Raw genomic sequence first — 26,566 nt, 5'->3', positions numbered from 1 at the left:
ATGTCCCCCTGGCCATGCCCATGCCCTGTGACCATGTCCCCATGTCCCTGTGCCCATGCACCATGCCCACACCCATGTCCCCATGGCCATGCCCATGCCCCGTGACCATGTCCCCATGTCCCTGTGCCCATGCACCATGCCCACACCCATGTCCCCATGGCCATGCCCATGTCCCGTGCCCACGTCCCTGCACCCATGCCCTACACCCATCCCGTGTCCCCATGGCCATGCCCATGCCCCGTGACCATGTCCCCATGTCCCTGCACCCATGCCCTACGCCCACCCCATGTCCCCCTGGCCATGGCCATGCCCCGTGCCCACCCCCCGTCCCCGCGCCGTGCCCACGCCCCCCGCCCCGCAGCGCCCGCCGGCACCTGGAGGCAGCCGCGGAAGCCCTGCTGCACCTCGCCGTCGTCGCCCGCCAGCCCGCCCACGCTCAGCGTCCGCAGCCGCAGCCCCTGCAGCTCCCCGGCCACGTCGGCCACCGCCTGCGGGCACAGCGCCCTGAGCGCCCGCGGGGGCCGCGCCGCCCCCCCACCCCCGGCCCCCCGCCCGCCCGCCCGCCCGCCGCGGGCACCTGGTGCCGGCCGTAGTCGAGGGCCAGGAGGAGCAGGGCGGCGGGCGGGGGGCGTCCGGGGGCCCCCCGCAGCTCCAGCTGCACGTGGTGCCAGGCGCCGTCGTCCACCTTGGCGTGGGGCAGCCGGAGCCAGGCCAGGCGGGCGCCCCCCCGCCACACGCCCGCCTCCGCCTGCCCCTCGCTCAGCTGCCGGGAGAGCCGTCAGGGCGCCCGCCCCCCCCCCCCCCCCCCAGGAAACCCCCCCCAAGGCTGGGCCCCCCCCCCCCCAGAGAAATCCCCCCCCCGGACTGCCCCCAGCCCCCCCAAGGGAAATCCCCCCCCCCAGGGCTGCCCCCAGCCCCCCCAAGGGAAATATCCCCCCCCAGGGTTGCCCTTGGACCCCCCCACGGGAAATATCCCCCCCAGGGCTGTCCCCAGCCCCCCCAAGGGAAATACCCCCCCCCAGGGCTGCCCCTGGACCCCCCCACGGGAAATATCCCCCCCAGGGCTGCCCACAGCTCCCCCCCCCCAGGGAACCCCCCCAGGGCTGCCCTTGGACCCCCCCTGGGGAAATACACCCCCCCCCAGAACTGCCCCCCAGACTCCCCCCCCGGGAAATACCCCCCCCCAAGACTGCTCCCAGTCCCCCCCCCAGGGAAACACCCCCCACCCTGGGCAATGCCCCTACCCCAAGGGCAATACCCCTGCCAGTGCCCCCCCCCGCCATGCCATTACCCTCCTTGGGCCCAGCCCCCACCCCAAGCAATGCCCCCCACCCTGGGCAATGCCCCCCCCTCCCCAGAACTGCCCCAGTCCCCCATGGACACTGCCCCTGCCCCATGCAATGCCCCCCACCCCGGGCAATGCTCCCCCACCCATGCAATGCCCCCCCCCCATGCAATGGCCCCTGCCCTGGGCAATGCCCCCCGCCCCAGGCAATGCCCCCCACCCCACGCAATGCCCCCCACCCTGGGCAATGCCCCCCCCTCCAGGCAATGCCCCCCACCCCGGGCAATGCCCCCCCACCCCATGCAATGCCCCTCCACCCCATGCAATGCCCCCCCGCCCCAGGCAATGCTCCTTGCTCCAAGCAATGCCCCCCCCTCCGGGCAATGCCCCCCACCCCATGCAACGCCCCCCACCCTGGGCAATGCCCCCCGCCCCGGGCAACGGTGCCCACCTTGGGCAATGCCCCCCCCCTCCGGGCAATGCCCCCCCACCCCATGCAACGCCCCCCACCCTGGGCAATGCCCCTTGCTCCAAGCAATGCCCCCCACCCCGGGAAATGCCCCCCACCCTGGGCAATGCCCCCTGCCCCACGCAACGCCCCCCGCCCTGAGCCACCCCCCCCCGGGCCCCGAGCCCACCTGGAGGGTGACGGTGGCCAGGCCACCGGCGGCGGCGCGCAGCAGCAGCCCGCGGGGCCGGCGCGTGCGGAACATGAGGGCCAGGTGCCAGGGCGGTGCCAGCGGCAGCCCCAGCCCGCTCCAGGCCGCCGCGCTGCTGCCCACGAAGCGCTGCGGGCTCGCCATCTCTGCGGGCAGCGCGGCGTGGGCCGGGTGCAAGGACCCCCCCCCAACCCCGGTAACCCCCCCCCCCCCCCGGCCCCGCGGTGCCCCCCGCTACCTTCCTCGCAGGTGGGGCCGCCGAAGCCCAGCGGGCAGCGGCACCCGGCGCGGTCCCACTCGTGCACGCAGGTGCCCCCGTTGCGGCAGGCGCCCCCGGCGCAGGCGTTCTTCTTGGCTGGGCAACCTGGGGGGCGGCGGGCTGGCTGCGGGCCCCCCCCGGCCCCCCCCCGGCCGGCCCCACGGCCCGGGAGCTCGCCCGGCCCCGGGTCCCCCGTGCCCGGGGTGCAGAGATCCCCCCCCACTCCCGGGCGCTGCCCTGGGCAAACACCCCCCGGTCCCCAGTGCAGCCCCATGACCCCCCCCCCAGACCCCTAACCAGCCCCATGGCCCAACACTCCCCCAGCCCCACATCCCCCAGCCCCACACCCCCATGCACAGGGGCACAGAGACCCCTGGGTGCTGCCCTGGCCCCACACCCTCCAGCCCCACACCCAGCCCCATGACTCCCCCAGACCCCTAACCAGCCCTATGGCTTGGCACTCCCCCAGCCCCACATCCCCCAGCCCCACACCCCCATGCACAGGGGCATGGAGACCTCCCCAGGTGCTGCCCTGGCCCCGCACCCCCCAGCCCCACACTCAGCCCCACAACCCCCAGACCCCTAACCAGCCCCATGGCCCAACACTCCCTCAGCCCCACATCCCCCAGCCCCACACCCCCATGCACAGGGGCACAGAGACCCCTGGGTGCTGCCCTGGCCCCACACCCTCCAGCCCCACACCCAGCCCCATGACACCCCCAGACCCCTAACCAGCCCTATGGCTTGGCACTCCCCCAGCCCCACATCCCCCAGCCCCACACCCAGCCCCATGACACCCCCAGACCCCTAACCAGCCCTATGGCTTGGCACTCCCCCAGCCCCACATCCCCCAGCCCCACACCCAGCCCCATGACACCCCCAGACCCCTAACCAGCCCCATGATCCCAACACCCCCCCAGTCTCATATCCCCCACCCCCACATCTCCATGCACAGGGGCCCTGGCCCTGCACCCCCCAGCCCCACACCCAGTGTTATGACCCCCCCCAGACCCCTAACCAGCCCCATGGCCCAACACTCCCCCAGCCCCACAACCCCCCCAGACCCCTAACCAGCCCCACGGCTCGGCATTCCACCAGCCCCATATTCCCCAGCCCCACACCCCCATGCACAGGGGTACGGAGGCCCTGGTCCTGCACCCCCCAGCCCCACACCCAGCCCCATGACCCCCCCAGAGCCCTAATCAGCCCCAGGGCTTGGTGCTCCCCCAGCCCCACATCCCCCAGCCCCACACCACCATGCACAGGGGCACAGAGACTCCTGCGCACTGCCCTGGCCCTGCACCTCCCAGCCCCACAACCCCCCCAGCCCCATAACCAGCCCCATGGCCCAAGACTCCCCCAGCCCCATATCCCCCAGCCCCACACCTCCATGCACAGGGGCACAGGGGCCCTGGCCCCGCATCCCCCTGCCCCAGACTGAGCCCCATGACCCCCCCCCAGACCCCTAACCAGCCCCATGGCCCAACACTCCCCCAGCCCCACATCCCCCAGCCCCACACCCCCATGCACGGGGGCACAGAGACCCCTGGGTGCTGCCCTGGCCCCACACCCTCCAGCCCCACACCCAGCCCCATGACCCCCCCAGACCCCTAACCAGCCCTATGGCTTGGCACTCCCCCAGCCCCACACCCTCCAGCCCCACACCCAGCCCCATGAGCCCCCAGACCCCTAACCAGCCCTATGGCTTGGCACTCCCCCAGCCCCACATCCCCCAGCCCCACACCCAGCCCCATGACACCCCCAGACCCCTAACCAGCCCTATGGCTTGGCACTCCCCCAGCCCCACATCCCCCAGCCCCACACCCAGCCCCATGACACCCCCAGACCCCTAACCAGCCCCATGATCCCAACACCCCCCCAGTCTCATATCCCCCACCCCCACATCTCCATGCACAGGGGCCCTGGCCCTGCACCCCCCAGCCCCACACCCAGTGTTATGACCCCCCCCAGACCCCTAACCAGCCCCATGGCCCAACACTCCCCCAGCCCCACAACCCCCCCAGACCCCTAACCAGCCCCACGGCTCGGCATTCCACCAGCCCCATATCCCCCAGCCCCACACCCCCATGCACAGGGGTACGGAGGCCCTGGTCCTGCACCCCCCAGCCCCACACCCAGCCCCATGACCCCCCCAGACCCCTAATCAGCCCCAGCGCTTGGTGCTCCCCCAGCCCCACATCCCCCAGCCCCACACCACCATGCACAGGGGCACAGAGACTCCTGCGCACTGCCGTGGCCCTGCACCTCCCAGCCCCACAACCCCCCCAGCCCCATAACCAGCCCCATGGCCCAACACTCCCCCAGCCCCATATCCCCCAGCCCCACACCTCCATGCACAGGGGCACAGGGGCCCTGGCCCCACATCCCCCTGCCCCACACTGAGCCCCATGACCCCCCCCCAGACCCCTAACCAGCCCCGTGGCCCAACACTCGCCCAGCCCCATATCCCCCTGCCCCACACCCAGCCCCATGACCCCCCCCAGACCCCTAACCACCCCCATGGCTCGGCACTCCCCCAGCCCCACAGCCCCATGCACAGGGGCACAGAGACCCCCGGGGAACTACCCCAGCCCCATATCCCGCCCCCCCACCCGGGGGGGGCCGCCCCCAACCTGGCACGGTGCCGTTGTTGGCCACGAAGGCGGCGAGGTCGACGGGGCGCTCGTCGACGCGCAGGTGCCGCATGCAGCCCACGAAGTGGCGGCTGCGGACGGGGAAGCTCTCGGGCAGGGCGGGCACGCCGCCCAGCAGCAGCGGCCCCGTCAGGTCCAGCGACCTGCGGGCGGGGGGCATCACGGCGGGCACCACCACGGGTGCCCCCCCCGCCGCCGCCCGCCTCCGCCCGGCCTCACTTCTTGGTGCCCGACTGGGTGCCCTGCGCCGCGCACGAGTAGTTGCCCAGGAGGGCGCCGAACTTGAGGGCCATGCCCGTGTCGCAGTCGTCCACCGTCACCACGGCCACCTTCTGCTCCGAGGGGCCCTGCGGCAGCCCCGAGCGCCCCAGCACGGGCTGCGGGTGCCGGCGGGCAGGGCTCAGCCTCCGGCCACCTCCCTCGACCCCCCCCGTCCGTCCGTCCGTCCAGCCCTCCAGTCCTCCTTCTACCCGTCCCTCATCCCTCCCACCCTCCGTTCCTCCCTCCATCCTCCCTCCGTCGGCCACCCGAACCTCCACCCTGATCCCCTCCATCGACCTGTCCCCCTTTCCTCCCTCCGATTCACTGCTCCATCCCTCCATCCACACACCCCTCCATTCCTCCATCTACCCCCTTATCCATCTTTCCATCCCTCCTTCCCTCCATCCCCCTTCCATTCATGCAGACCTCCATCCCTGCTGCCCTCCATCCTTCCTCCCCTCCATCCATGCATCTGTCCCCATTCCTCCCTCCTATTCACTTCTCCATCCCTCCATCTACCCCCTTCATCCATCCTTCCAGTCCTCCCTCCATTCCACATCCATTCATCCAGACCTCCATCCCCATCCATCCCTCCCTCTCTTTATCCACCTATCCTCTATCCATCCTCCCATCCCTCCCCCCATCCCACATCCTTCCATCCCTCCCTTCATCCCACATCCTTCCATCCCTCCCTTCATCCCTCATCCATCCATCCCTCCCTCCCTCTCTTCATCCACTTATCCTCCATCCATCCTCCCAGCCCTCCCTCCATCCCACATCCATTCATCCAGACCTCCATCCATCCTCCCAGCCCTCCCTCCACCCCACATCCATTCATCCAGACCTCCATCCCCATCCATCCTTCCCTCTCTTCATCCATCTGTTCTCCATCCGTCCTTCCAGCCCTTCTTCCCCATCCATCCAGACCTCCATCCCGCCTCCCCTCCATCCCTCCCTCTCTCCATCCCCATCCTCCCTCCATCCAAACCTCCATCCCTGCTCTCCATCCCTCCTTCCCTCCATCCACGCACTTGTCCTCCGTTCCAACCTCCTATTCACTTCTCCATCCCTCCATCCGCTCACCCCTCCATGCCTCCATCTCCCCCCATCCCTCCTTCCAGCCCCCCCCCCGCCCCCCCCACCTTGTTGTAGTAGTGCAGCTGCACCCGGTGCCACTGCCCGTCGCTGACGCCGCCCGGCACGAACGGCGACACCGTGGTCGTGGACTCGCCTGCGGGCACCGCGCGTGAGGCCGTGCGCCGGCCCCGGGGGGGGGGGGGGGTCCGGGGGGGGCTGCGGGGGGGTGGGGGGCAGGCGGTACCTGCCGAGAAGGTGAGCTGGATCTGCTCGCCCACGATCTCCAGCGCCACGAAGTCGTGCTTCTCGTTGAAGCGCCCGTTGTAGAGCAGCAGCCCGTCCCGCTCCTTGGTGGCGAAGCTGGGGGGGCCGGGGGGGGGGGTGAGGGCCAGCCCCACGGCGCGGCGCGTGCCCCGTTACCCCGTGCCCCCCAGGATGCCCCATCGTCCCATGCCCCCCGGGATGCCCTGTGTCCCATCACCCTGTGCCCCCCGGGATGCCCTGTGTGCCGTCACCCTGTGCCCCCCGGATGCCCCATGTGCCGTCACCCTGAGCCCCCCAGGAGGTCCCATGCCCCATCGCCCCCTGCCCCCTGGGACGCCCCGTGTCCCATCGCTCCGTGTCCCCTGGGACATCTCATATCCCATCACCCTGTGCCCCCCGGGATGCCCCATGCCCAATCACCCCAAGCCCCCCAGGATGACCTGTGCCCCACCGCCCTGAGCCCCCCAGGATGCCCCATCGCCCCATGCCCCCTGGGACGCCCCGTGTCCCATCACTCCATGTCCCCTGGGATACCTCATGCCCCATCACCCCAAGCCCCCCAGGATGCCCCATTGCCCCATTTCTCCATGTCCCCTGGGATGCCATGTGTCCCATCACCCTTTGCCCCCTGGGAGGTCCCATAGCCCATCGCCCTGAACCGCCTAGGACGGCCCATCACCCCGAGCCCCCCAGGATGCCCCATTGCTCCATGTCCCCTGGGATACCTCATGTCCCATCACCCCAAGCCCCCCAGGATGCCCCATTGCTCCATGTCCCCTGGGATGCCATGTGTCCCATCACCCTTTGCCCCCCGGGAGGTCCCATATCCCATCGCCCCAAGCCCCCCGGGATGCCCCATTGCTCCATGCCCTCTGGGATGCCCCATGTCCCATCGCTCCATGTCCCCTGGGATACCTCATGTCCCATCACCCCACGCCCCCCGGGATGCCCCATCGCCCCATCACCCCACGCCCCCTGGGATGCCCCATCGCCCCATCGCCCCATGCCCCCTGGGACGCCCTGTGTCCCATCACCCTTTGCCCCCCAGGACGCCCCATCGCCCCGAGCCCCCCGGGACCCCCCACGGCCCCGAGCCCCTCACGGCAGCCCCGGCTCACGTGAGGGCGAGGGTGAAGTGGAAGCGCTGGCGCAGGCCCCGGAAGGTGACGAAGGAGTGCGGGGGGAAGCTGCGGGTGCTCATGGCGCAGAAGGGCTTCTCGTAGTGCCCGGGGGGGCACTCGCAGCGGAAGCCCCCCACCAGCAGGTTGACGCAGGTGCCCCCGTTGCGGCAGACGCCCGGCACGCAGCGGCCCAGGCGGGTGTTCAGCTCGCAGCGCTCCCCTGCGCGAGGCACCGCCTGGCACCGGCCCCCGGGGATGGGGGGGGGGGGGGCCCAGGCGGACCCAGGCGTCCTGGCCCCCCCACGGGCTGCTCCCCCCCCACGTCGGCTCCAAAGCTGCTTTATCCCCAGCTCCATCGCCGTGGCAACTGCCTCCCATTGCCGTGGCAACCGAGACAACTGCCCCTCCCAAAATCTGGGTGCCCCCAGTGTCCCCGTCCCCCCACGTGGGGCACAACCCCCCCCCCCAGGGCATCTCAGCACCCCAGGGTGTCCCAAGCCCCACCGTGGGGTCCCCAGCCCCCCTGGGGTGTCCTCAACACCCCCCAGCATCCTTGGCCCCCCCAAGGTGCCCCCAAGCTCCCCCAGGCATCCATGACACTCCAGGGTGTCCCCAGCCCCCCCGGGGTGTCCCCAGCACCCCTGGGTGTCCCCAGCCCACCCCACGGCACCCTCGGCACCCCAGGGTGTCCCCAAGCTCTGCCCGCCCCGAGGTGCCCAGTGGTGCCCACCCCCACCCAGACCTCCTAGACCACTGGGATGGAGGGACGGGAGGAGACAGGGATGGAGGGATGGCGGAGCGGATGGAGAACCAAGGACGAGAAGGATGGGTAGATGGAGGGATGGGGAGAGAAAGGGATGGAGAGAGGAATGGATGGGATAAGCAGAGGGATGGAGGGAAGGACAGATGGAGGATGAGGGAGGGAGCAGGGAACAGACGGAGAAATAGCAGAGGGAAAGGGGGATGGTGAAGATTTGGATGAAGAGCTGACGGAAGAAGGCAGAGAGAAGGAAGAACGAGCGGAGGAAGATAAAGATGATGGAGAGAAAGAAGGGAATGGATGGAGGGAGGGATAGCAGAGGGACGGGCAGCGGAGGGCTGACGGGGAAGGATGACAGACAGATGGCAGAGAAGGGGAGAGATGACAGAGGGCTGAAGAGGAGATGGATGAAGGGATGCTGGGAGGGATGCTGGAGGGACAGCAAAGGGATGGAGAGATGACAGAGGGCCGAAGAGGAGCTGGATGAAGGGATGCTGGGAGGGATGCTGGAGGGACAGCAAAGGAATGGAGAGATGACGGAGAGCTGAAGAGGAGCTGGATGAAGGGATGATGGGACAGAAAACGGAGGGACAGCAAAGGGATGGAGAGATGACAGAGGGCTGAAGAGGAGCTGGACGAAGGGATGATGGGACAATGCTGGAGGGACAGCGAAGGGATGGAGAGATGACGGAGAGCTGAAGAGGAGCTGGATGAAGGGATGATGGGACAGAAAACGGAGGGACAGCAAAGGGATGGAGAGATGACAGAGGGCTGAAGAGGAGCTGGAGGAAGGGATGTCGGAGAAGGAGGACGGAGGGCCGGCCGGCGGCGGGCTCTCACCGGTGAAACCCTCGTGGCACTCGCAGGTGTAGCCGCCCTCGCGGCTCCGGCAGCGGCCGTTGCTGCCGCAGGGGCTGGAGTAGCAGAGGTCGATCTCGGTCTCGCAGTAGTCGCCGGTGAAGCCGGGCGGGCAGCGGCACCGCAGCCCCGTCACGGGGTGGATGGGCCGGAAGAGGATGGTGTCGGAGGCGAGGAAGGGCGCCGAGCTGTCGAACTTGAGCACGGAGACGCAGCGCAGGTAGTTCTCGCAGGGCTCGCGCAGGCAGACGTTGTCGTCGAAGGGCAGCACCCGCTGCGCCGCGACGGCGGCCAGCAGCGAGCGGTTGAGGTAGAGGCGCTCCTGCAGCTCCTCGGGGGAGAAGAAGCGGGCGCCGCGCGCCGAGGCCGGCAGCAGCACCGAGAGGCTCACGTTGAGGATGCGGGCGGCCCGCACGTCCGTGTCCGTCTGGATGTTGAAGAGGACGACGCGGTGGCGGGGGGCGGCCAGCACCGCCGCCACCCCCTCGAGGAAGAGGCTGAGCAGCGGCGAGAGGAAGCGCTCCTGCGACATGTCGGCCAGGCGCAGCGTGATGCTGTTGCTCAGCGTCTCGTCGGTGATGACCGTCACCCGCAGCGTGCACTGGGCCGTCGCGCTGTGGACGCCGTCTGCGGGCGCCGCAGGCCGTTGGGGGGGTGGGGACCGGGGATGCCCCCCCCCCCCCCGATGTGCCCCGCGGCGACGGCGCGGGTGGGTGCGGGTACGGGGGGTGCCGGGCGCCCGGCACGCTCCCCACCGCCGGGTGCTGCCACCGAGCCCCGGGTGCTGGGGACCCTCCTTGGTGCCCCCTCCCCGGGGCTGGTGCCCCCCCCTGGGACCAGGGTGGGGGGCACGGGATGGGGGGATGGAGGGAGGCCGGACAGATGGAGAACGGGCGGAGGGAGGGACGTTGCCGGACGGATGGATGGAGGGAGAGAGGGGTTGGCGGAGGGATGGAGGCAGCGGGACAGGATGGGGGGAGCAGGACGGGATGGAGGGGTTGGTGGAGGGATGGAGGGAGCGGGACAGGATGGGGGGAGCGGGACAGGATGGAGGGGTTGGTGGAGGGATGGAGGGAGCGGGACAGGATGGGGGGAGCAGGACGGGATGGGGGGGTTGGTGGAGCGATGGAAGGAGCGGGACGGGATGGGGGGGTTGGCAGAGGGATGGAGAGAGTGAAGGGATGGAGGGAGTGGGACAGGATGCAGGAGTTGGCGGAGGGATGGAGGGAGTGGGACGGGATGGAGGGGAGCAGGACAGGATGGAGGAAGCAGAGGGATGGGGGGAGTAGGACAGGATGGGGGGAGCGGGATGGGATGGAGGGGTTGGTGGAGGGATGGAGGGAGCGGGACAGGATGGGGGGAGCAGGACGGGATGGAGGGGTTGGCGGAGGGATGGAGTGAGCAGGACAGGATGGAGGGTTGGTGGAGGGATGGGGGGAGCAGAGGGATGGAGGGAGCAGGACATGATGGAGGGGTTGGCAGAGGGAATGGGATGGGATGGGGGGGAGCAGAGGGATGCAGGGGAGCGGGATGGGATGGGGGGGTTGGTGGAGGGATGGAGGGAGCAGAGGGATGGAGGGAGCGGGACAGGATGGAGGGGTTGGTGGAGGGATGGAGGGAGCAGAGGGATGGAGGGAGCGGGACAGGATGGAGGGGTTGGTGGAGGGATGGAGGGAGCGGGACATGACGGGGGGAGCGGGACAGGATGGGGGGGTTGGTGGAGGGATGGAGGGAGCGGGACGGGATGGGGGGGTTGGCAGAGGGATGGAGAGAGCGAAGGGATGGAGGGAGTGGGACAGGATGGAGGGGTTGGCGGAGGGATGGAGGGAGCGGGACGGGATGGAGGGGAGCAGGACAGGATGGAGGGAGCGGGACGGGATGGAGGGAGCAGAGGGATGGGGGGGAGTAGGACAGGATGGGGGGAGCGGGATGGGATGGAGGGGTTGGTGGAGGGATGGAGGGAGCGGGACAGGATGGAGGGAGCGGGACGGGACGGGGCAGGGGGAGCGGAGGGTACCACCGGGGAGAGGGCTGGAAGGCAGAAGGGAGCGCGAGGCCACGGAAGGAGGGATGGAGGGAGGCGACGGAGGGCGACGCCGGGGCAGGGAGGGGGGGACACACGATGCCGGGCTGGGGGACGGTGGCACAGGGGCCGGTGGCCCACGGCGGTGGCCGGGGCGGGGGGGGGGGGGAGGTTGCCATGGCTGCGGCGGCGGGGGCCCAGCTATGGCCGCAGCTTTTGTTTGCCCCCGGCTCCGGCTCCCTCCCGGCTGCCCCCGCGCTGGCGGGGGGCACAGCCCGCCTATGGCGGGGGGGCTGCTCCCTCCTGCCCTTTGTGCCCGGACGCCTGGGCTCCCGCCCCCCCACTGCCTGCTGGGGGGGGGGTGGGGAAGCCGCCCGCACCGCAGCGATGGAGGGGTCCGGGAGGGGAGGCCCCCCCCCCAGCGATGAATAAGGGGGCAAAGAGGGGGTCCGTGCCCCCCCCAATGCCCTCAGTGGGGGCAGTTAAGGGGGAAACTGAGGCAGAGCAGGGCTGGGGGGGGTCTCCCCGTGCCTCAGTTTCCCCCTGTGCGGCTGGGGGGGGCACCCCCCCCCCCGGCAGCACCCGTGGGACCAACCCCAAAATGCACCGCGCGCCGCCCCAGCCGCGGCCTCCTTCCCGCCCCCCCCAAAACACAGGCGCCGGGACCTGGGACCCCCCCGAACGGGCACATTGGGGTGCCAGGAGCCCCCCCACACACAGGGGGACCTGCCCCCCCCCCAAAAGCAAGTACTGGGTCCTGCCCCCCCCAGATGCATGCATTGCAGTGCCTGCCCCCCCCCAAACACACACACTGGGACCTGCCCCCCCCCCCATAGACGTACTGGGCCCTGGCCCCCCCCGGACACATGCATCGCTGTGCCAGGACCCCCCCCAAATACCCGCTGTGGGTCCTGGGCCCTCCTGAACACACCCCTGGGGGTGCCAGGCCCCCCCCAATGCACCGCAGTGGGTCCTGCCCCCCCCAACACATTCGGAGTCCTGGATCCCCCCCGAGAACATGCACTGGGGTCTTGCCCCCCCCATAAACACCCCTGACCCATGGATGGGGATGAGGAAAAGGGGGTGCTGGGGACCCCGACTGCCCCCACCTGGGATTTCCAGGCTGGGGGGGGGGCAAACGTCCCCATGGCCTTCCCAGACGGGCACCCACACGGGTGCACCAAGGGGCTCAGCCCCCCCTCCGCACCAGCACCCCCCTGTTGGGGTGCTGGGACCCCAAAACAAAGCACCCCCCCCACACCAGGCAGGAGGCAGCCCCCCGGGTGGGGAGCACCCCTACGGAGCCCCCCCATCCCCAAGCCTCGGGGGCAGCCCCCAACCCCCCCACCCCACCGCCGGGCCGCACCTGACACCGAGACCTTCATGACGGCCTCCAGCGGGCGGTTGTTGTCCAGGGCCCGGCTGAGGCGCAGCTCGCCCGTGCCGGGGTCCAGCAGCACCAGGTTGAGCTCGTTGCCCTGCTCGAAGGCGTAGGTGAGGCTGTCGGAGACGTCGGGGTCGTGGGCCGGGATGCGGCCGATGACGCCGCCGGGGAAGCTGCCCGAGTGGTTGGTGATGTAGTTGTTGAAGAGGATCTCGAAGTTCCTCAGCTGGGGGCTGTTGTCGTTGGTGTCCCGCAGGCGGACGTGCACGGTGGCCCGGCTCACCAGCGGCGCCGAGGTGGCCTGCACCACGATGACGTACTCCGCCTTGGTCTCGTAGTCCAGGTCGGCCAGCGCCGTGAGCTCGCCGGAGAAGATGTCCAGCTGGAAGACCTCGGGGATGTTGCCCTCCACAATCTGGTACATGATCTGGGCGTTGGTGCCCTCGTCGGGGTCAGTGGCCGTGATGCGGGCCACCACCAGCCCGATGGGGCTGTTCTCCTCCACAAAGATGTCGAACTCGTCCCGCTCGAAGACGGGCGGGTTGTCGTTGACGTCCAGCACCGTCACCTGGATTTCCACGGGCGTCCGCTTGGCCGGGACGCCCTTGTCCATGGCGTAGGCCCGCAGGGCGTAGAGCGGGACGTTCTCCCGGTCCAGGCGCCGCAGCGTGCGGACGATGCCTGAGGTGGACTCGATGATGAAGTCGCCCTCGCCGTCATCGCCGCCTTGGAAGGTGTAGAAGACCCGGCCATTGAGCCCCGAGTCGCGGTCGGTGGCAGAGACCTGGAGGACGCTGGTGAAGGCCGGCACGTCCTCGTACACGGAGCCCTGGTAGCCGTCCCGGAGGAACTGCGGGGCGTTGTCGTTGACATCGCTCACCAGGATCTCCAGGTAGGTGGTGTCGGACTTCTGCGGGATGCCGTTGTCGCGCGCCGTGATGGCCAGTGTGTAGGACACCTGGTCCTCGTAGTCCAGCTCCATCTGGGTGGTGACGGCCCCCGTGTCAGGGTCAATCCTGAACTGGGGGATGCTGTCCTCCATCAGGTAGGTGATGCGGGCGTTCTCGCCCGTGTCCTCGTCCGTGGCGCTGATGACCACCACCGTGGTGCCCACGGGCCGGTCCTCGTTGACGTTGACGGTGTAGTGGGAGCTCTGGAAGACGGGCCGGTGCGTGTTGGCGTCCGTGACGTTGACGACGACCTGGGCCGTGTCCTGGCGGGTGCCGTCGGAGGCGGCGATGGTGAGCAGGTACTGGCGCTCCAGCTTGTAGTCCAGGGGCAGGGCGAGGGAGATGAGGCCGCCGCCGCTCTGGCTGGTGATGGAGAAGCGGTTGCGGGTGTTGCCGCTGGAGATCTGGTAGGTGATGACGCTGTTGGCGTCGCGGTCGACGGCGGAGACGGTGAGCACGCTGGTGCCCACAGCCGCGTCCTCGTTGAGGCGGGCGCCGTACTCCCGCTGCGTGAACTGGGGGCTGTTGTCGTTGACGTCGAGGACGGTGATGCTGACGCTGGCGGAGGACGCCATGGGGGGGCTGCCCTGGTCCTGCGCCTCCACCCCGAAGCTGTAGAAATCCACGGCCTCCCGGTCCAGCTCGGAGGCCACCACGATCCACCCGGTGCCGTTGTTGATGGCGAAGGGGAAGCCGGCCCCGGTCCCCAGCAGGCTGTAGACCAGGCGGGCGTTATCGCCCGAGTCGGCGTCGATGGCTTGGACGTGGATGACGGAGTAGCCCACGGGCACGTTCTCCAGCACGGTGGCCTGGAAGGGCGTGCTGACGAAGATGGGCGCGTTGTCGTTGACGTCCAGCACCTGGACGGTCACCAGCCCGCTGACGTTGGAGAGGGGCGGGCGGCCGCCGTCCTGCGCCCGGATGCGCAGCGTGTACTCCTTGCTGGCCTCGTAGTCCAGGGGGCTGACGACGTCGAGGGCGCCCGTCTGCGCGTCGATGTAGAAGTGGCCCCGGCTGTTGCCGCTGACGATGCTGTAGTGCACCAGGGCGTTGCTGCCCTTGTCGCGGTCGGTGGCCGTCACCCGCAGCACGGCCGAGTTGGGCGCCACGTCCTCGGGCACCCGGGCCACGTAGCGCTTCTCGCTGAACTGCGGCGCGTTGTCGTTGTCGTCCTCCACGGCGATGCGCACCGTGGCCGTGGCGCTGCGGGGCCCCGGCTCCTGGCCCTGGTCGGCGGCCTCCACCAGCAGCTCGTAGGCCTCCACCGCCTCGCGGTCCACGGGGCCCCGGGTGCGGATGACGCCGGAGCGCGGGTCGATCTCGAAGACCTCGTTGGGGCCGCCGGCGTTGAGCAGGCGGTAGAGGAGGTCGGCGTTGGCGCCGGCGTCGCCGTCGGTGGCCCGCACCGTCAGCACCTCGTAGCCCACCTCCAGGTTCTCCCGCACGCTCTCCCGGTACTCGGCCTGCTCGAAGGCCGGGTCGTGGTCGTTGGCGTCGCTCACCGTCACCGTGAGCGTGGCCAGCGCCGTGCGCCGCGGCGCGCCGGGGTCCACCGCCGTCACCCGGAAGACGTGGGTGCTCTTGCTCTCGCGGTCCAGGGGGGCGGCGGTGGTGACGGCGCCGCTGGCCGGGTCCATGGCGAAGAGGGCGTCGGAGCGGCTGTCGAAGAGGGCGGCCATGGCGTAGCGCAGCCGCCCGGCCTCGCCGCCGTCCGGGTCCACCGCCGTCACCCGCGCCACCGCCGTGCCCGCCGGCCGGTTCTCCGCCACCGACGCCTGGTAGCTCGCCGCCTGGAACTGCGGCGCCGCGTTGGCGCCGCGCCGCCGCCGCGCCGGGGCCCCGCCGCTCCCGGTGCCGGTGCCGGTGCCGGTGCTGCCGGTAGCGATGCTCGTGGAGGCGCCGCCGCTGCTATTCGCGGTGGCGCCGCGGTGCAGGGGCTGGTGCGCTCCCCGCGGCGGCGCGGCCGGCGGGCAGGTGCCGGTGGTGGAACCGGTGCCGGTGGCGGTGGCGGAGCCGGTGCCGCGCTGCGCCAGCGCGGGCAGCAGGAGGGCGAGCAGGAGCGCGGCGCCGCGGGCGGGCGCAGCGCCCATGGCGGCCGGTGCGGCCCGGTGCCGCCGGTGCCGCCGGTGCGCGCCGCCGCCGCCGCCGCCGCCGCCGCCGCCGCCGCCGCCGCCGCCGCCGCCGCCGCCGCCGCCGCCGCCGCCCGCGCGCGCCCGCCGGGGCGGGGCGCCTCATTTGCATAGACCTGCTGCGCTCTTAAAGGGGCCGCGCCGCCTCCTCCCCCCCCCCCCCCCGCTCCCTGCCGCCGCTCCCCCCCAGCGCCCAGCACCTGGCGCGGCGCCCCCGCCCCGCGTGGGGGAGGCGGCGCGCGCACAGGCCCGGGCGCGCGCACAGCACCCACGCACCCACGCTGCACACAAAGCACGCGTAGGGCGGGCACGGGCACGCGCGTTGCACACGCATGGGGTGGGCACATGCACCCGCGTTGCACACGCACATGGCGTGCACGGGCACACGCGTTGCACACGCACCGGGTGGGCACACGCGCACACAAAGCACGCACCGGGCATGCACGCATGCACGCCTCGCACACGCAGGGCGTGCACACGCAGGCATGCGCGTGGCAGCACACACCACATGCACGGCCCTGCATAGGGCTTGCACGCACGTGCACGAAGCATGTGCACGGTGCAGCCACGCAGCCTGCACGGGGCACGCGCACGCACGTGTGAGCAGCACACGGCGTGCACGCAGCGGCGTGCATTTTGCACGTGGGCTGCAGGCACACCCAGCACGCACACCCAGTGCGTGCACAGCCCTGCGGAGGGTGTGCACAAACACACAGCGAGCTCGCACACGCACGTGCACGTTGTAACACCCCAGCGCACCAGTGGTCAGAAATGTGGTTCCCCCCTGCACCCCCCCAGCCAGGCAGCACCCCGAGGAGCTGCTCTTGGGGGCTCCGCGGGATGGGATGGACCCACTGCACCGGGGCTGGGGGCACTGGGGAGACTGGGATGAACTGGGGAGGGCCAGGAGGCAATGAGGACTGGAGGCACTGGAAGGACTGGGAGACAGTGGGACAGTTTGGAGGCAGAGGGATAGACTGGGGTGGACTGGTGACACTGTGGCTTGGTGCCCCGGGGTGGACTGGGGGGCACTGGAGGCACTGAGCTGGGTGCACAGGGGGTGCAGCAGGGCTAAGGGGGACAGGTTGGCACCAGCAGGGCTGGGTGGCCTCACGGGGCGGGGGGGAGGCACCCTGGGTGCCCCCCCCAGCAAGTCCCAGCTGCCCAAACCCCAAAGAAACGCCGTGATTTGGGGAGGGGGCGGCTGAGCGGGGGCCAGCCCTGCTGCACCCAGCGTTGCACCCAGCGTTGCACCGGCATCGGGCCCAGGGCGTGGGCGCGCGGCAGGAGGGTGCAGAGCCTGGCCCCGGGGAGCAGAACGAGTCGGACGGGTGCACGGGGGGGCTGGCAGCCGGGGCGGGTGCCAGGGAGCCAGGCCGGGACCCCCCAGCGCCGGCAAAGGGGCCCCGGAGCTGCGGCTGACTCAGCCGGGGCCTCTGCCCACCCGCCCTCGCCGGCGGCCCCGGCACCCTCCAAAGCGGAGCCGGGCTGGCACTGCCAGGCGGGAGCAGGGCGAGGGTGCGGAGAACCGGCTCGGCGGGGTGCTGCGCCGCGGCAGGCCCCAGGGGCGGGCGGGGGGGGCCCGGACGCCTGGGCTCCCTCCCCGGATCCCTGCAGGGCTTTGGGTGCAGCCCTGGGTTCCCACATGCAGCACCCAAGGACTGGGTGCAAGCAGCACCCCAGCTTGGGTGGGGGGGGGGGGCACGGCAGGCCAGATCCCTTGCGGGGGGGGGATGGACACCCCCCAAAACACCGAGCAGGGCCCCCGCTTGCAACATGCTGCATGAAGCCACCCCCGGGACCCCCTTTCATTGGGGGAAACTGAGGCACCCCCCCCCCCCGCCCCATAAGTACACGGCCCCCAGGCCGGGAGGTGCCGGGCCGCGGCGGCAGCTGGGCCGAGCAGAGGCCAGTGCGGGCAGGGGGGGCCCCGGGCACGCGGAGGGGCCCCCGGCCCCTCTTTGAATTACAAATGGGAGCCGCGGAGCGCGGCCTTTGTCTGGGCCATTGTGTGGGGCCGGCCGCGGCGCCGAGGCCCCCCGCCGCCCCCCGGGCCCAGCTGCTCCAGCAGGCACGAAGAAAGGGAAGAAAAGCGGGGGAAAACGTGCTAAAATCCCCCCCCTCTCCCCGCCTGGGCGGATAAAACCCTCCGTTCAGCAGCTTGGTGGGACCCGAGCAAGCGCTTCGCTGGCTCCCAGCACCCACGGAGGCCCCACGCTGCCCCGGGTGCTGCGGCAGAGGCACCAAGCCCGGGGGGGCCCAGCTGTCTCGCCCTCCCCGAGGCCAGGGCAACCCCGGGGAGCCCCGGCGTCCCGCGAGCGCAGCCCAGCGCCTCACCCAGGCTTCCTTTGCTTTATTGCACGGACACGGAGAGACTTTTCCGCCCGCGGGAAGAGCCGAGGGTACAGTAAACCCGCGGGGGACGGGGGAGCCCAGGTGCACGCTCCCCTCTCGCCCTCCCTGCACGGGGGGCGGACGGGGGGGGCCAGAGCCCAAATAGCATCAGTCCTTCGTCCCGTCGGAGCAGGATGGGGCGGCGCTGAGCCGAGCGGCAGCCCCCCGAGGCGAAGGCGATGGGCGCAGCCCGAGGCAGAGGGAGCCAGGGACGAAGCTGAGATGGTTCAGGAGGCCCCAAAGGTCTCTGGTGGCCCCGGACGCAGCCGGGCCGGGCTCTAGGCGCTGTTCACGCCCATGTTCTTCATCTGCTCCTCCAGCGCCCGCTCTCCTCCCGTCGACTTCTTCTTGCCGCCCTCCTGCTGCTTTTTCTGCTTCTTGGAAAGCTCCTGCTCGATGGGGGCCGGCTTCACGAACCGGATCATCTCTCGGAGGTCTGAGGGAAGGACAGGCAGGACGGATCACACCAGCTCTTGGGCCCCAGGGGGCCAGGACTGGCCACCCCCTCTCGCACCCCTGATCCCTCAGCTCCTTCCCCTGCCTGCAGCCACAGCCCAGCGGGAGGGACGAGCCAAGGGCAGAGCCTCCCGGCTCCCTGGGATCCAGGCTGCACCGGGAGACACTGGGAACGCAGGGAGCGTGAGCAGGGCACGGCGGCCAGGCGCTACCTGCAGGCATGAAGGGCTGGAGCCGCTCCGGTACGAGGACGCCTTCCTCCGTCTGGTAGTTCTCCAGGATGGCGCAGATGGTCCGGGTCGTGGCGCACATCGTGGCGTTGAGCATGTGCACGAACTCCACCTGCAGCGGGGCACAGGGGCGGTGAGGTGGCCGCAGGGACCAGCTTGCCCAAAAGGCGCATGAGGCTCCCGTCCCGCCGCTCCCCTCAGCACCCCGCAGAGTTTCAGGGTCTGTTTGGCACCAGAACGTCACTGGCTGTTCATATCCTTGTAAAAGCAGCCCAGAACTGTGGGAAAACCCCTCCCAAATTTCGGCAGAGGCAAGAGGGGAAAGCCAAGGGACCGTGCGGTGCAGGAGCTCGTCCCTCACCTTGTCCATCATCTTCTTGGTCTGCCCGTAGCGGATGCGCAGGCGGCGGGCCTGGTAGTCGGTGCAGTTGGAGCAGGACACGAGCTCGCGGAAAGCCCCCGAGCCGGGGAACCAAGCCTCCAGGTCCAGCTTCTTACTGGCAGCGTGGTTCAAGGAGCCTGGGAGAGAGGAGGGCAGCGGTTAGTGGGGCCTCTCCGAGGTTGTCCCAAGGGCACCCGTTTGGTCTCATCTTCGATCTCAGAGGCTTGAAGCCTTCAGACGACTTCAGTGGTGCCCTGCTGGTGTTTTGTGCTTGCCCCATGGGAAACCACGTTCCTGCTCTGCAGGAAAAGCAAACATTTCTTTCCCTTCTCCAAACCCGAGGCCGCGGCGTCTCCTCCCCCCTGCCAGGCCCGGGGACAGACACCGTGGGAACGCGAGCCGGGGATGCTCTCGGACAAAGGAAGCCAAGCCGGGAAGTGGGTCACCGCCATGGTGACACCCAAGGTGCGATTGTGCCTGGTGTCCTCGCAGGCTGCTGCGGTGCCAACGCACAGAGACGTGGGCCAGGTGCTGGTCACACCGTAAAAAAGCCCCGACCCCAAAGGTCTTCCCGGTCTAAACAGGCAGGAAGGGGGAACCCCGGGACGCCCCGCTCGGGGCCCAGCCGACCGCACGGGAGCTGAGCCCCTACCCGAGACGATGTTGACGATGTGGTAGGGGATGCCCAGGGACTGGTAGAAGTCCTCCGCCGTGGCGATCATCTCGTCAAACATCTCCCACGACTTGTTGTCGTGCGGCGAGGCGTAGACAAACTGCTCGATCTGCAGAGAAAAGCCCCGCGTCTGCTCGGGCTCTCGGAGAGACCCGAATGCCCCGGAGGGCCCGCGTGGACTCCCCGCTCCCGCCCTTCTCACCTTTTCGAACTGGTGCACGCGGAAGATGCCCCGGGTGTCCCGGCCGTGCGAGCCGACCTCCTGGCGGAAGCAGGTCGACAGCCCGGCGTACTTGATGGGTAGATCCTCCGGCTTCAGCCACTCGTCGCGGTGCAGGGCCGCGATGGGCTGCTCTGAGGTAGCGATGAGGTACTTCTCGTCGACGGAGCTGTCATCGGCCTTCTCGCTGCCCTTGCCGATCACCTGGGGGAGCGAGGAGGGAGCGTGGGGCCAGGGCGCCTGCGAGAGCGACTGTCCCTCATCTCTCCGGCTGTTTCTACACCATTAGGGGCAAAGACCGTTGGCCCCGGCAGATGCTAACGAGGAGGCAGTGCAGGCACCCGCACCCCGCGCGCAGACAGGCAGAGGACTTCTGGGGCCAGCACTCAGAGGGGCAGGAGGGAGAGGACGGCTCAGAAACGGGTCGCAGGAAGGGGAGCAGCTGCTGTTTGCTGCTTGTTTGGCCTCCTTAAGAGGCCCCAATGGCCTCCCGCCAGCTCCTGATGGCGAGGCTGGGGACGGAGCTGTCTCCCGTCACAGCATCGCCATGACAACCGGCCGCTGTTAGCAACCTCCCAGCAGGGACCGCACGTCCTTTCACGGCAAAAAGATGGACCCCAGAGATAGGAAGCAGAAGGGAGGCGACACAGAGGCATCCCCAGGCCAGAGGGGATTTCAGCCGGCTTCCTCCCCACGGTGCCTCCACACCGTGTCCTCGGCGGGAGGCCGCGTTGTCAAGGCTCGGTTGAAAGCCCGTTCCCAGAGGCGCCGGCCGGCGGGACGCAGAAACCCGGCGGCCGTTCGGCGCGCTCCCTCATCGCCGCTCACCTTGTACAGCTCCTCGTCGAACTGGCTCAGCTGGGCCACCTCCTGCATCACCTCCTTACGCATGAAGAAGGGGGTGTAGACAGGAGTGTAGCCCTTGGCGCGGAGGGTCTGTAGGGCGTACTGGATCAGGGCCTGCTCCAGGAACACCAGGGGACCCTGCGGGACAAGGGAAGCCACCACCGGTCACACACACCTCACTCCGCTGTCCCCACTCGCTCAGCGGGTCCGGGAACACACCAAGGATAGGAGAGGCCCCAGATGGCCCTGCCTCCTGCAGCAGCACGAGTCCAGCACCGCGAGCTGCTCTGGGCGTGCCATCGCCCTCCGACTGCGGCACGATGTTCGAGTGAGTCTCCAGTTCCTCAACGCTCCATCTCCCAGGTCACGCTCCTCATTTTCCAGGTCACGCTCAATTTTCCCTCCGGCTCCGGTTGCTTCCTTCCCCTGCGCCCTGCAGGGCCGGCATCCTGGGCTCTCACCTTAAGGAAGTAGCCTCGGCTTCCAGCGACGATGGCTCCCTTCTCTCCCTCGTAACCGTCCACCATCACCACAAGGTCCACGTGGGAATACTTCTTCCTGCACGTGCAGTCCCCCCAGATCCGCTCTACCTTGTTGTCCGCGTCCTGCGCAGAGGGAAGAGGAGGGGGAGCTCATCACCTCCTTCACGCAGGCCTTCAACACCACCAATCTGCTCCCCTCTGCCTCGCACTGGATCCAGTTAGGGAACGCCCCACTGCACCAAAGCGCCTGGCCTCCCCCCTCAACCTTCCCCAGCCCAGAGGAGCCTGTTCCCAGGCCTCCCCCAGCTCCCTCCCAGCCCCAAGCAGGTGCCCCCTCCTGGGCCAGGCTTTGCCATATGGGAGTGACCGAATCCAGGCCCAAGAGCCTGGACCCCCAATGCTGATCCCTGCTGGTCACGTATTCGGTGGCCACTTGGCTGCTGGCCCAGCCCAATTGTGTCCCCCCAGCAAAACATCCCCGCGGGATGAATGAAGGCGGCAGAGGGAGATCCCAGCCTTCGGCTTGAAGCGAGTTTCCCATGTATTCCCCGGACAACGGCTGCGCCCCGCGTTGTCTGAGCTGCTCTTTGTGCGCTCCCGGCAGGAAACGCTGTCTTGTCATGCAGATTTCATTCACCGCTCGGTGCCGACCTCCCTCCAACGAGCTCGGCAGCAGCAGGCATCTTGCTTTGATAAACCCGCGCGCTGCGGCCGGCGCGGAGCAACCCCGCGGCTCCCTGCACCTGCCCGGCGCACGGCCGGGGAGGGGGGCCTGCTCCACCCCTACCTCGTCGTTGCTGATGGGCACCGAGGGGTGGAGGAGGTTCCCGATCTCCCGGAGGCTCTTGAAGCGCTCGGCCTCCAGCCGCACGCGCTCGGCATCGCACTTAAGGATGGCTTCGTCGATGAGGACGCGGACTTTCTTGATCTGGGATACCTGGAGACCCTGTTACAGACAGCCGGGTTACGAGGGGAAGGAAAGGAAGCTGAAGCGGAGAGGAGGCTGCCAGCTGAGTGTAGTTAATCACAGACCCTCGCCCAACTGACACGGGCTCTGGAGCAAAACCATGAACTGAGCACGTCAAACAACAGCGAAAGAAGGCGAAGGGCCAACATAAGTCAGGCGCTGAAAGGCCCCGAGCGAGCTGAGGCGTCACACGGGGCCCGACAGCACCGGGGGGGAGCAGTCAGCTCCCACGGCAGCAAAAGCCAACCAGCTCCACGCTCATTAAACGCCTCAGCTGACGAACTGGGAAGCAGAACAGACGGGGAGGGAAAGACTCGCAGAGGATACACAATTACTAAGGCTAGTTGAATCCCCAAGGGAAGCGCAGGACGACCCCTGCGCGGGGGAACAGGCCAGGGAACTCGCTGCCACACACCGAGCCTAAAACAGTTTGCAGATGAACAACCCTGAGCAAAGTCTGATTATTGCTGGCTCAGGACTGGGAGAAATAACCTCCCGGCGTAGGGTTTCGGGCAGTCATTTATCACTTGGTTTTGGGGCTTTTAAACACCTTACGCTGCCAACTTGGGCAGTCGCTGCTGGAGCTCTGGGCAAGCTGGACGGGCTGGTGGCACCCCGAGGGGCAGACGGAGTCAGACTCACCCCTAGGATGTCGGCCGTGAGCTCGTCGAGGTTCTCCACGCTCTCCGGTACAGACTCATCAGTTCCCACCGGCTCTTTTTTCTGCAGAGGAGGGAAAAAAAAATCCAAACACCATCAGGGTCAAAGGGAAAAGCCACATGGTAAAAATGTTCTTGAATGGCGCTAGGGAGAGGTGCGGAGAGCGAGGGGAGCCCACGTGGTCCCCAGCAGAGGCTTGGGAGAAATATCCCGTTAGTAACGTCCCACTGGTGGCAAACCCCTGCCAGGGCCGTCTGCTTGTGTGAGGGAGGCTCCACCGAATTGGGCATTTTGGGAGCCTGCTGCAAGCGAAACCCTCCTCTCCTAGGCCAACCGCGCTGCGGTGGGGCAGCCCAGCGCCTCCTCCGGGCGAGGCACAGGCTCCCCGGCTCTCCCTCACCTTCATTTTGTCTCCGATCGTTTTGCTGCAGAGGTTCTTCAGCTTATTCAAGTTATCAGCACGAAACCTGCCTAGAAGCAAGAGCAGAGAAAGCCGTGAGCTGGCAGCGCAGGTGGGAGGACAGCGGGACACCCAGAGCCGCTGCCGGTGCCGACCCTCCCGCCCTCTCCATGCCGGTGCCCGTTCTGCGCTGTCGGGACTTGTGCGGAGGAAACCGTCCGCAGCAGGGAAGGACCACGAAGCCTCGCACAGCAGCAGGAGAGGCGAGAGCAGCTTTTCCCCACCACTGATTCACTGCACAAATCCAGGGAGGTGAAACTCTCCTTTCGGAGGGGCGCTGGGCACTCTCCGCGGACACCCGGTGCCACTGACTCCAGGAATTTCAGAAGGGCAGCTCAAGTGTCTGTGTGGGAGCGCGTTTTGGGCCCGGCTCTGATTCAGGGCAGCCACGCAGGGAGCAGAGAGCTCCCGTGCAGAGGTTTCGTTAAAAACCCTGGGGGTGACCCTGCAAAGGGACACGGAGACAAGGCACGAGGATGGCCAAGGGACCAGAGATGACCTCCTTAGTGACCCCAGGACATGTCTGTCCCCTCCCAAGCAGCCCCGAGGCGCTCGAGAGAGACAGGCAGGGGAGGAGCCTGGAAACAGCCCCAGGTGCGGGGACGTCTCTGCAAAGGGAAACCTGCAGGTGCCCTGACGCGAGAGGAGCGACGTCCCCATCTACGGGCAGCGCGAGACCCACAGCAGGGCGAGTTTGATCCAGAGAGGCAGAAACGAAGGGGTTAAACTCCAAGAGGGTTTAAGAGGTTAAACTCAGGCAGGGAACAGGGCACGGCAAACACAGCCCTGGAAGCGGCCCAGCGCCCTCCCCAAGGGCAGCGCGGACCCCAGCACCCGGCGGCAGACTTGCGCCAGGATTGCATCAGCCGGCTGCTCACCAGCGCGTGCTGCCAGCCCTGCGCCTCTCGGTTACGCGCCGGCGCTCCCCTCCGCAGCACCCACCACCGCAGGGACCAGAGACATCCCCGCGGGGACAGGGACGAGGCTGCGCCTGGCCCCCTCCGCCAGCCTTGACAGCCAGCTGGTCCTGCGGGATGAAAGGGCCTCTGCTAAAATTAACGCCGCGATGATGGCATGGCCAGAGCCGGGGAAACACCAGGCGTCATTAAGCTGGGCCGGGCTCTTTTGCATCAAGGCAACTGAATTAAAAGCGTGTTTAAAGCTCCCTTTCATCCCTCGGCCGGGGCTGCACCATGGGAACCGCGTCGCTGCCGATCTCCGGGGCACCAACCTCTCCTCCCACCGCATCTGCCCAAACCTGGGGCTCGACTGCAGCTCCCAGCCCGGCAGACTGGGACAGCTCCCGCTCTCCTGCCCGGGCCGAGGGGCTGCTGTGGGGGGCACGAGGCGGCTGGTTTGGCTCCTACCCCTCCAGATCACCAGGATGGGGTTTCACCCCACGACCTCAGAGGTGGCACCATGCAGGGAGCGGGTCCTGCCCCGCCAGATCCCACAGCAGCAAGGAAGGGAGCAGCTCCCCGGGGGATGGACCACCTGTGGGGATCCACACACAGGGCAAAGGGGGGGCTGCCTTGGTGGGGGGGCTGAGGGGGATCCACCTGGGAGCCCATGCCCAGTGTTAGGGTGGTGGGGGGAAGGATCCAGCTAGAGACAAACCCCCAACCTGAGGGGAGCAGGATCCACCTGGGGGGGGGGGGCAAGGGGTCCTCAGGACGGTGAGGGGGTCCTCAGGGTCCCTATCTCCGGGGAGGGGGTGAGGGGCTCCCAAAGGCCCCCATCCTCGGGAGGGGGGATGAGGAGGTCCCCATCCTGGGGGGGTTGAGGTGGTCCCCAGGGTCCCTATCCTGGGGGAGGTGAGGGGCTCCCCACGGTCCCCCTCTCCGCGGGGGGTGGTGGTGAGAGGCTTCCCACGTCCCCACCCCCAGGGCAGGTGAGGGGGTCGCCAGCCGGGGGGGGTGAGGGGGTCCCAAAGGCCCCTATTCCGGGGGGGGCAGATGAGGGGGTCCCCAGCTCGGGGGGGTGGGTGAGAGGCTCCTAAAGGCCCCCAGCCCGGGGCGGGTCCCCGGGTCCCCATCCCTGGGGGGGGGGTGAGGGGGTCCCAGCCCCGGGGAGGGGGAGGGTCCCCGCCCGCCCCGCAGGGAACGCTGCCGCCCGCGGGCAGAGCGGCCCCGCGCCCGCACGTACACCTGCGCCAGGCGCCGTCCGCCCGCACCAGCGCGTCCACCAGCGCCGGGTCCTTGAAGCGCTTCCGCTGCGTGTCGCGCACCACGGCGGGGTCGCCGCCCTTGTCCACGCGGAACAGGTCCAGGTCCAGCACCATGATGGCGGCGGCGGCGGCTCCTGTCAGCCCGCAGCAGGCGACGGCGCCCCCTCCGCACTGCGCATGCGCGGGCGGCGGCCTCTGCGGCGCCTGCGCGGAGCCGGCGCGCTGAGCAAGCGCAGGAGGCGGCGCCGCCTGCGGCCGCACGGAGCGCTCTGGGCATGCGCGGGAGCCGCTGCGGCAGCGCCCTCTGGTGGCACGGCGTCGCGCTGCAGGGCCGCGGCACCACCGGTACCCCCTGCATCCCTGGACCCCCTGCATCCCGGGACCCCCTGCATCCCAGTGCCCCCTGCATCCCGGGATCCCGGGACCCCCCTGCATCCCAGTGCCCCCTGCATCCCGGGATCCCGGGACCCCCCTGCATCCCAGTGCCCCCTGCATCCCGGTGACCCGGGCATGCCGGGAAAGCAGCATCACTGAGCGTCCGGCATCCTCCGGTACCCCAGCATCCTCTGGCATCCCTGCGTCCCTGAGCATCCCTGCGTCTCCTGTCATCCCTGTGCATCTCTGGACGTGCTGGTATCTCCCTTCATCCCTGGACATCCCATCATCCCCGGGCATCCCAGTATCCCGGGGCAACCCAGCATCCCTGAGCACCCCAGTATCCTGGGGCATCCGGGTATCCCTGGACATCCTGGCACCCCAAGCACCCTGCCATCCCCCTGCACCTCCTTGCATCCTGGTATCCCTGAGATCTCAGGATCTCCTTGCATCCCAGCATCCCTGGATTCCCCAGACATTCCTGCATCTTTGGGCTTCCCCATGTCTCCTGGGCATCCCTGGGCATCCGCAGGCATCCATCCCTGCATCCTCACATCTCCTGGGCATCCC

The 26,566-nt window shown here is 69.1% G+C and overlaps 2 protein-coding genes across 3 annotated transcripts in view; both read right to left on the bottom strand.

Moving 5' to 3' along the window:
- Positions 1 to 15,632, bottom strand: part of CELSR2 (cadherin EGF LAG seven-pass G-type receptor 2) — a 32,416-nt gene extending 16,784 nt beyond the window's left edge. The window contains exons 1-11 of the mRNA XM_064498260.1: positions 12,588 to 15,632; positions 9,181 to 9,825; positions 7,578 to 7,800; positions 6,440 to 6,555; positions 6,261 to 6,349; positions 5,077 to 5,234; positions 4,837 to 5,000; positions 2,183 to 2,308; positions 1,924 to 2,090; positions 578 to 763; positions 375 to 488 (exon numbers count right to left, since the gene is read on the bottom strand). Of these exons, the coding sequence (XP_064354330.1) occupies positions 375 to 488; positions 578 to 763; positions 1,924 to 2,090; positions 2,183 to 2,308; positions 4,837 to 5,000; positions 5,077 to 5,234; positions 6,261 to 6,349; positions 6,440 to 6,555; positions 7,578 to 7,800; positions 9,181 to 9,825; positions 12,588 to 15,234 (4,635 nt within the window). The 5' untranslated portion in view covers positions 15,235 to 15,632. The remainder of the gene's footprint in view (positions 1 to 374; positions 489 to 577; positions 764 to 1,923; positions 2,091 to 2,182; positions 2,309 to 4,836; positions 5,001 to 5,076; positions 5,235 to 6,260; positions 6,350 to 6,439; positions 6,556 to 7,577; positions 7,801 to 9,180; positions 9,826 to 12,587) is intronic.
- A 2,390-nt stretch (positions 15,633 to 18,022) lies between these two features.
- Positions 18,023 to 25,848, bottom strand: SARS1 (seryl-tRNA synthetase 1). 2 transcript variants are annotated; one of them, XM_064498261.1, is made up of 11 exons: positions 25,600 to 25,848; positions 23,395 to 23,465; positions 22,977 to 23,057; positions 22,155 to 22,313; positions 21,347 to 21,490; positions 20,868 to 21,023; positions 20,022 to 20,243; positions 19,799 to 19,928; positions 19,126 to 19,283; positions 18,747 to 18,876; positions 18,023 to 18,514 (listed from the first exon to the last, which is right to left on the bottom strand). In XM_064498261.1, the coding sequence occupies exons 1-11, from the start codon at positions 25,733 to 25,735 to the stop codon at positions 18,357 to 18,359; spliced, it is 1,545 nt and encodes a 514-aa protein (XP_064354331.1). In that variant the 5' UTR covers positions 25,736 to 25,848; the 3' UTR covers positions 18,023 to 18,356. The 2 variants fall into 2 exon arrangements, with proteins under 2 accessions (XP_064354331.1, XP_064354332.1); XM_064498262.1 differs by lacking the exon at positions 25,600 to 25,848 and adding an exon at positions 24,333 to 24,461.
- Positions 25,849 to 26,566: the final 718 nt, after the last annotated feature.

Source organism: Dromaius novaehollandiae, chromosome 27 (assembly GCF_036370855.1).
Source record: "Dromaius novaehollandiae isolate bDroNov1 chromosome 27, bDroNov1.hap1, whole genome shotgun sequence".
Classification (NCBI taxonomy): Eukaryota; Metazoa; Chordata; class Aves; order Casuariiformes; family Dromaiidae; genus Dromaius; species Dromaius novaehollandiae.
The sequence above is the reverse complement of the archived record's forward strand: the minus strand, read 5'-3'. Positions and strand labels throughout refer to the sequence as shown.

Bases quoted from the DNA above. Each gene is read 5' to 3' on its own strand.
- SARS1 (XM_064498261.1), bottom strand. From the start codon at position 25,735: ATGGTGCTGGACCTGGACCTGTTCCGCGTGGACAAGGGCGGCGACCCC. The intron at 21,024-21,346 runs GTGAGAGCCCAG...CTTGTCCCGCAG, and splicing joins GCCGAGGCTACTTCCTTAAG to GGTCCCCTGGTGTTCCTGGA. The intron at 20,244-20,867 runs GTGAGCGGCGAT...TCGCTCCCCCAG, and splicing joins TCGACGAGGAGCTGTACAAG to GTGATCGGCAAGGGCAGCGA.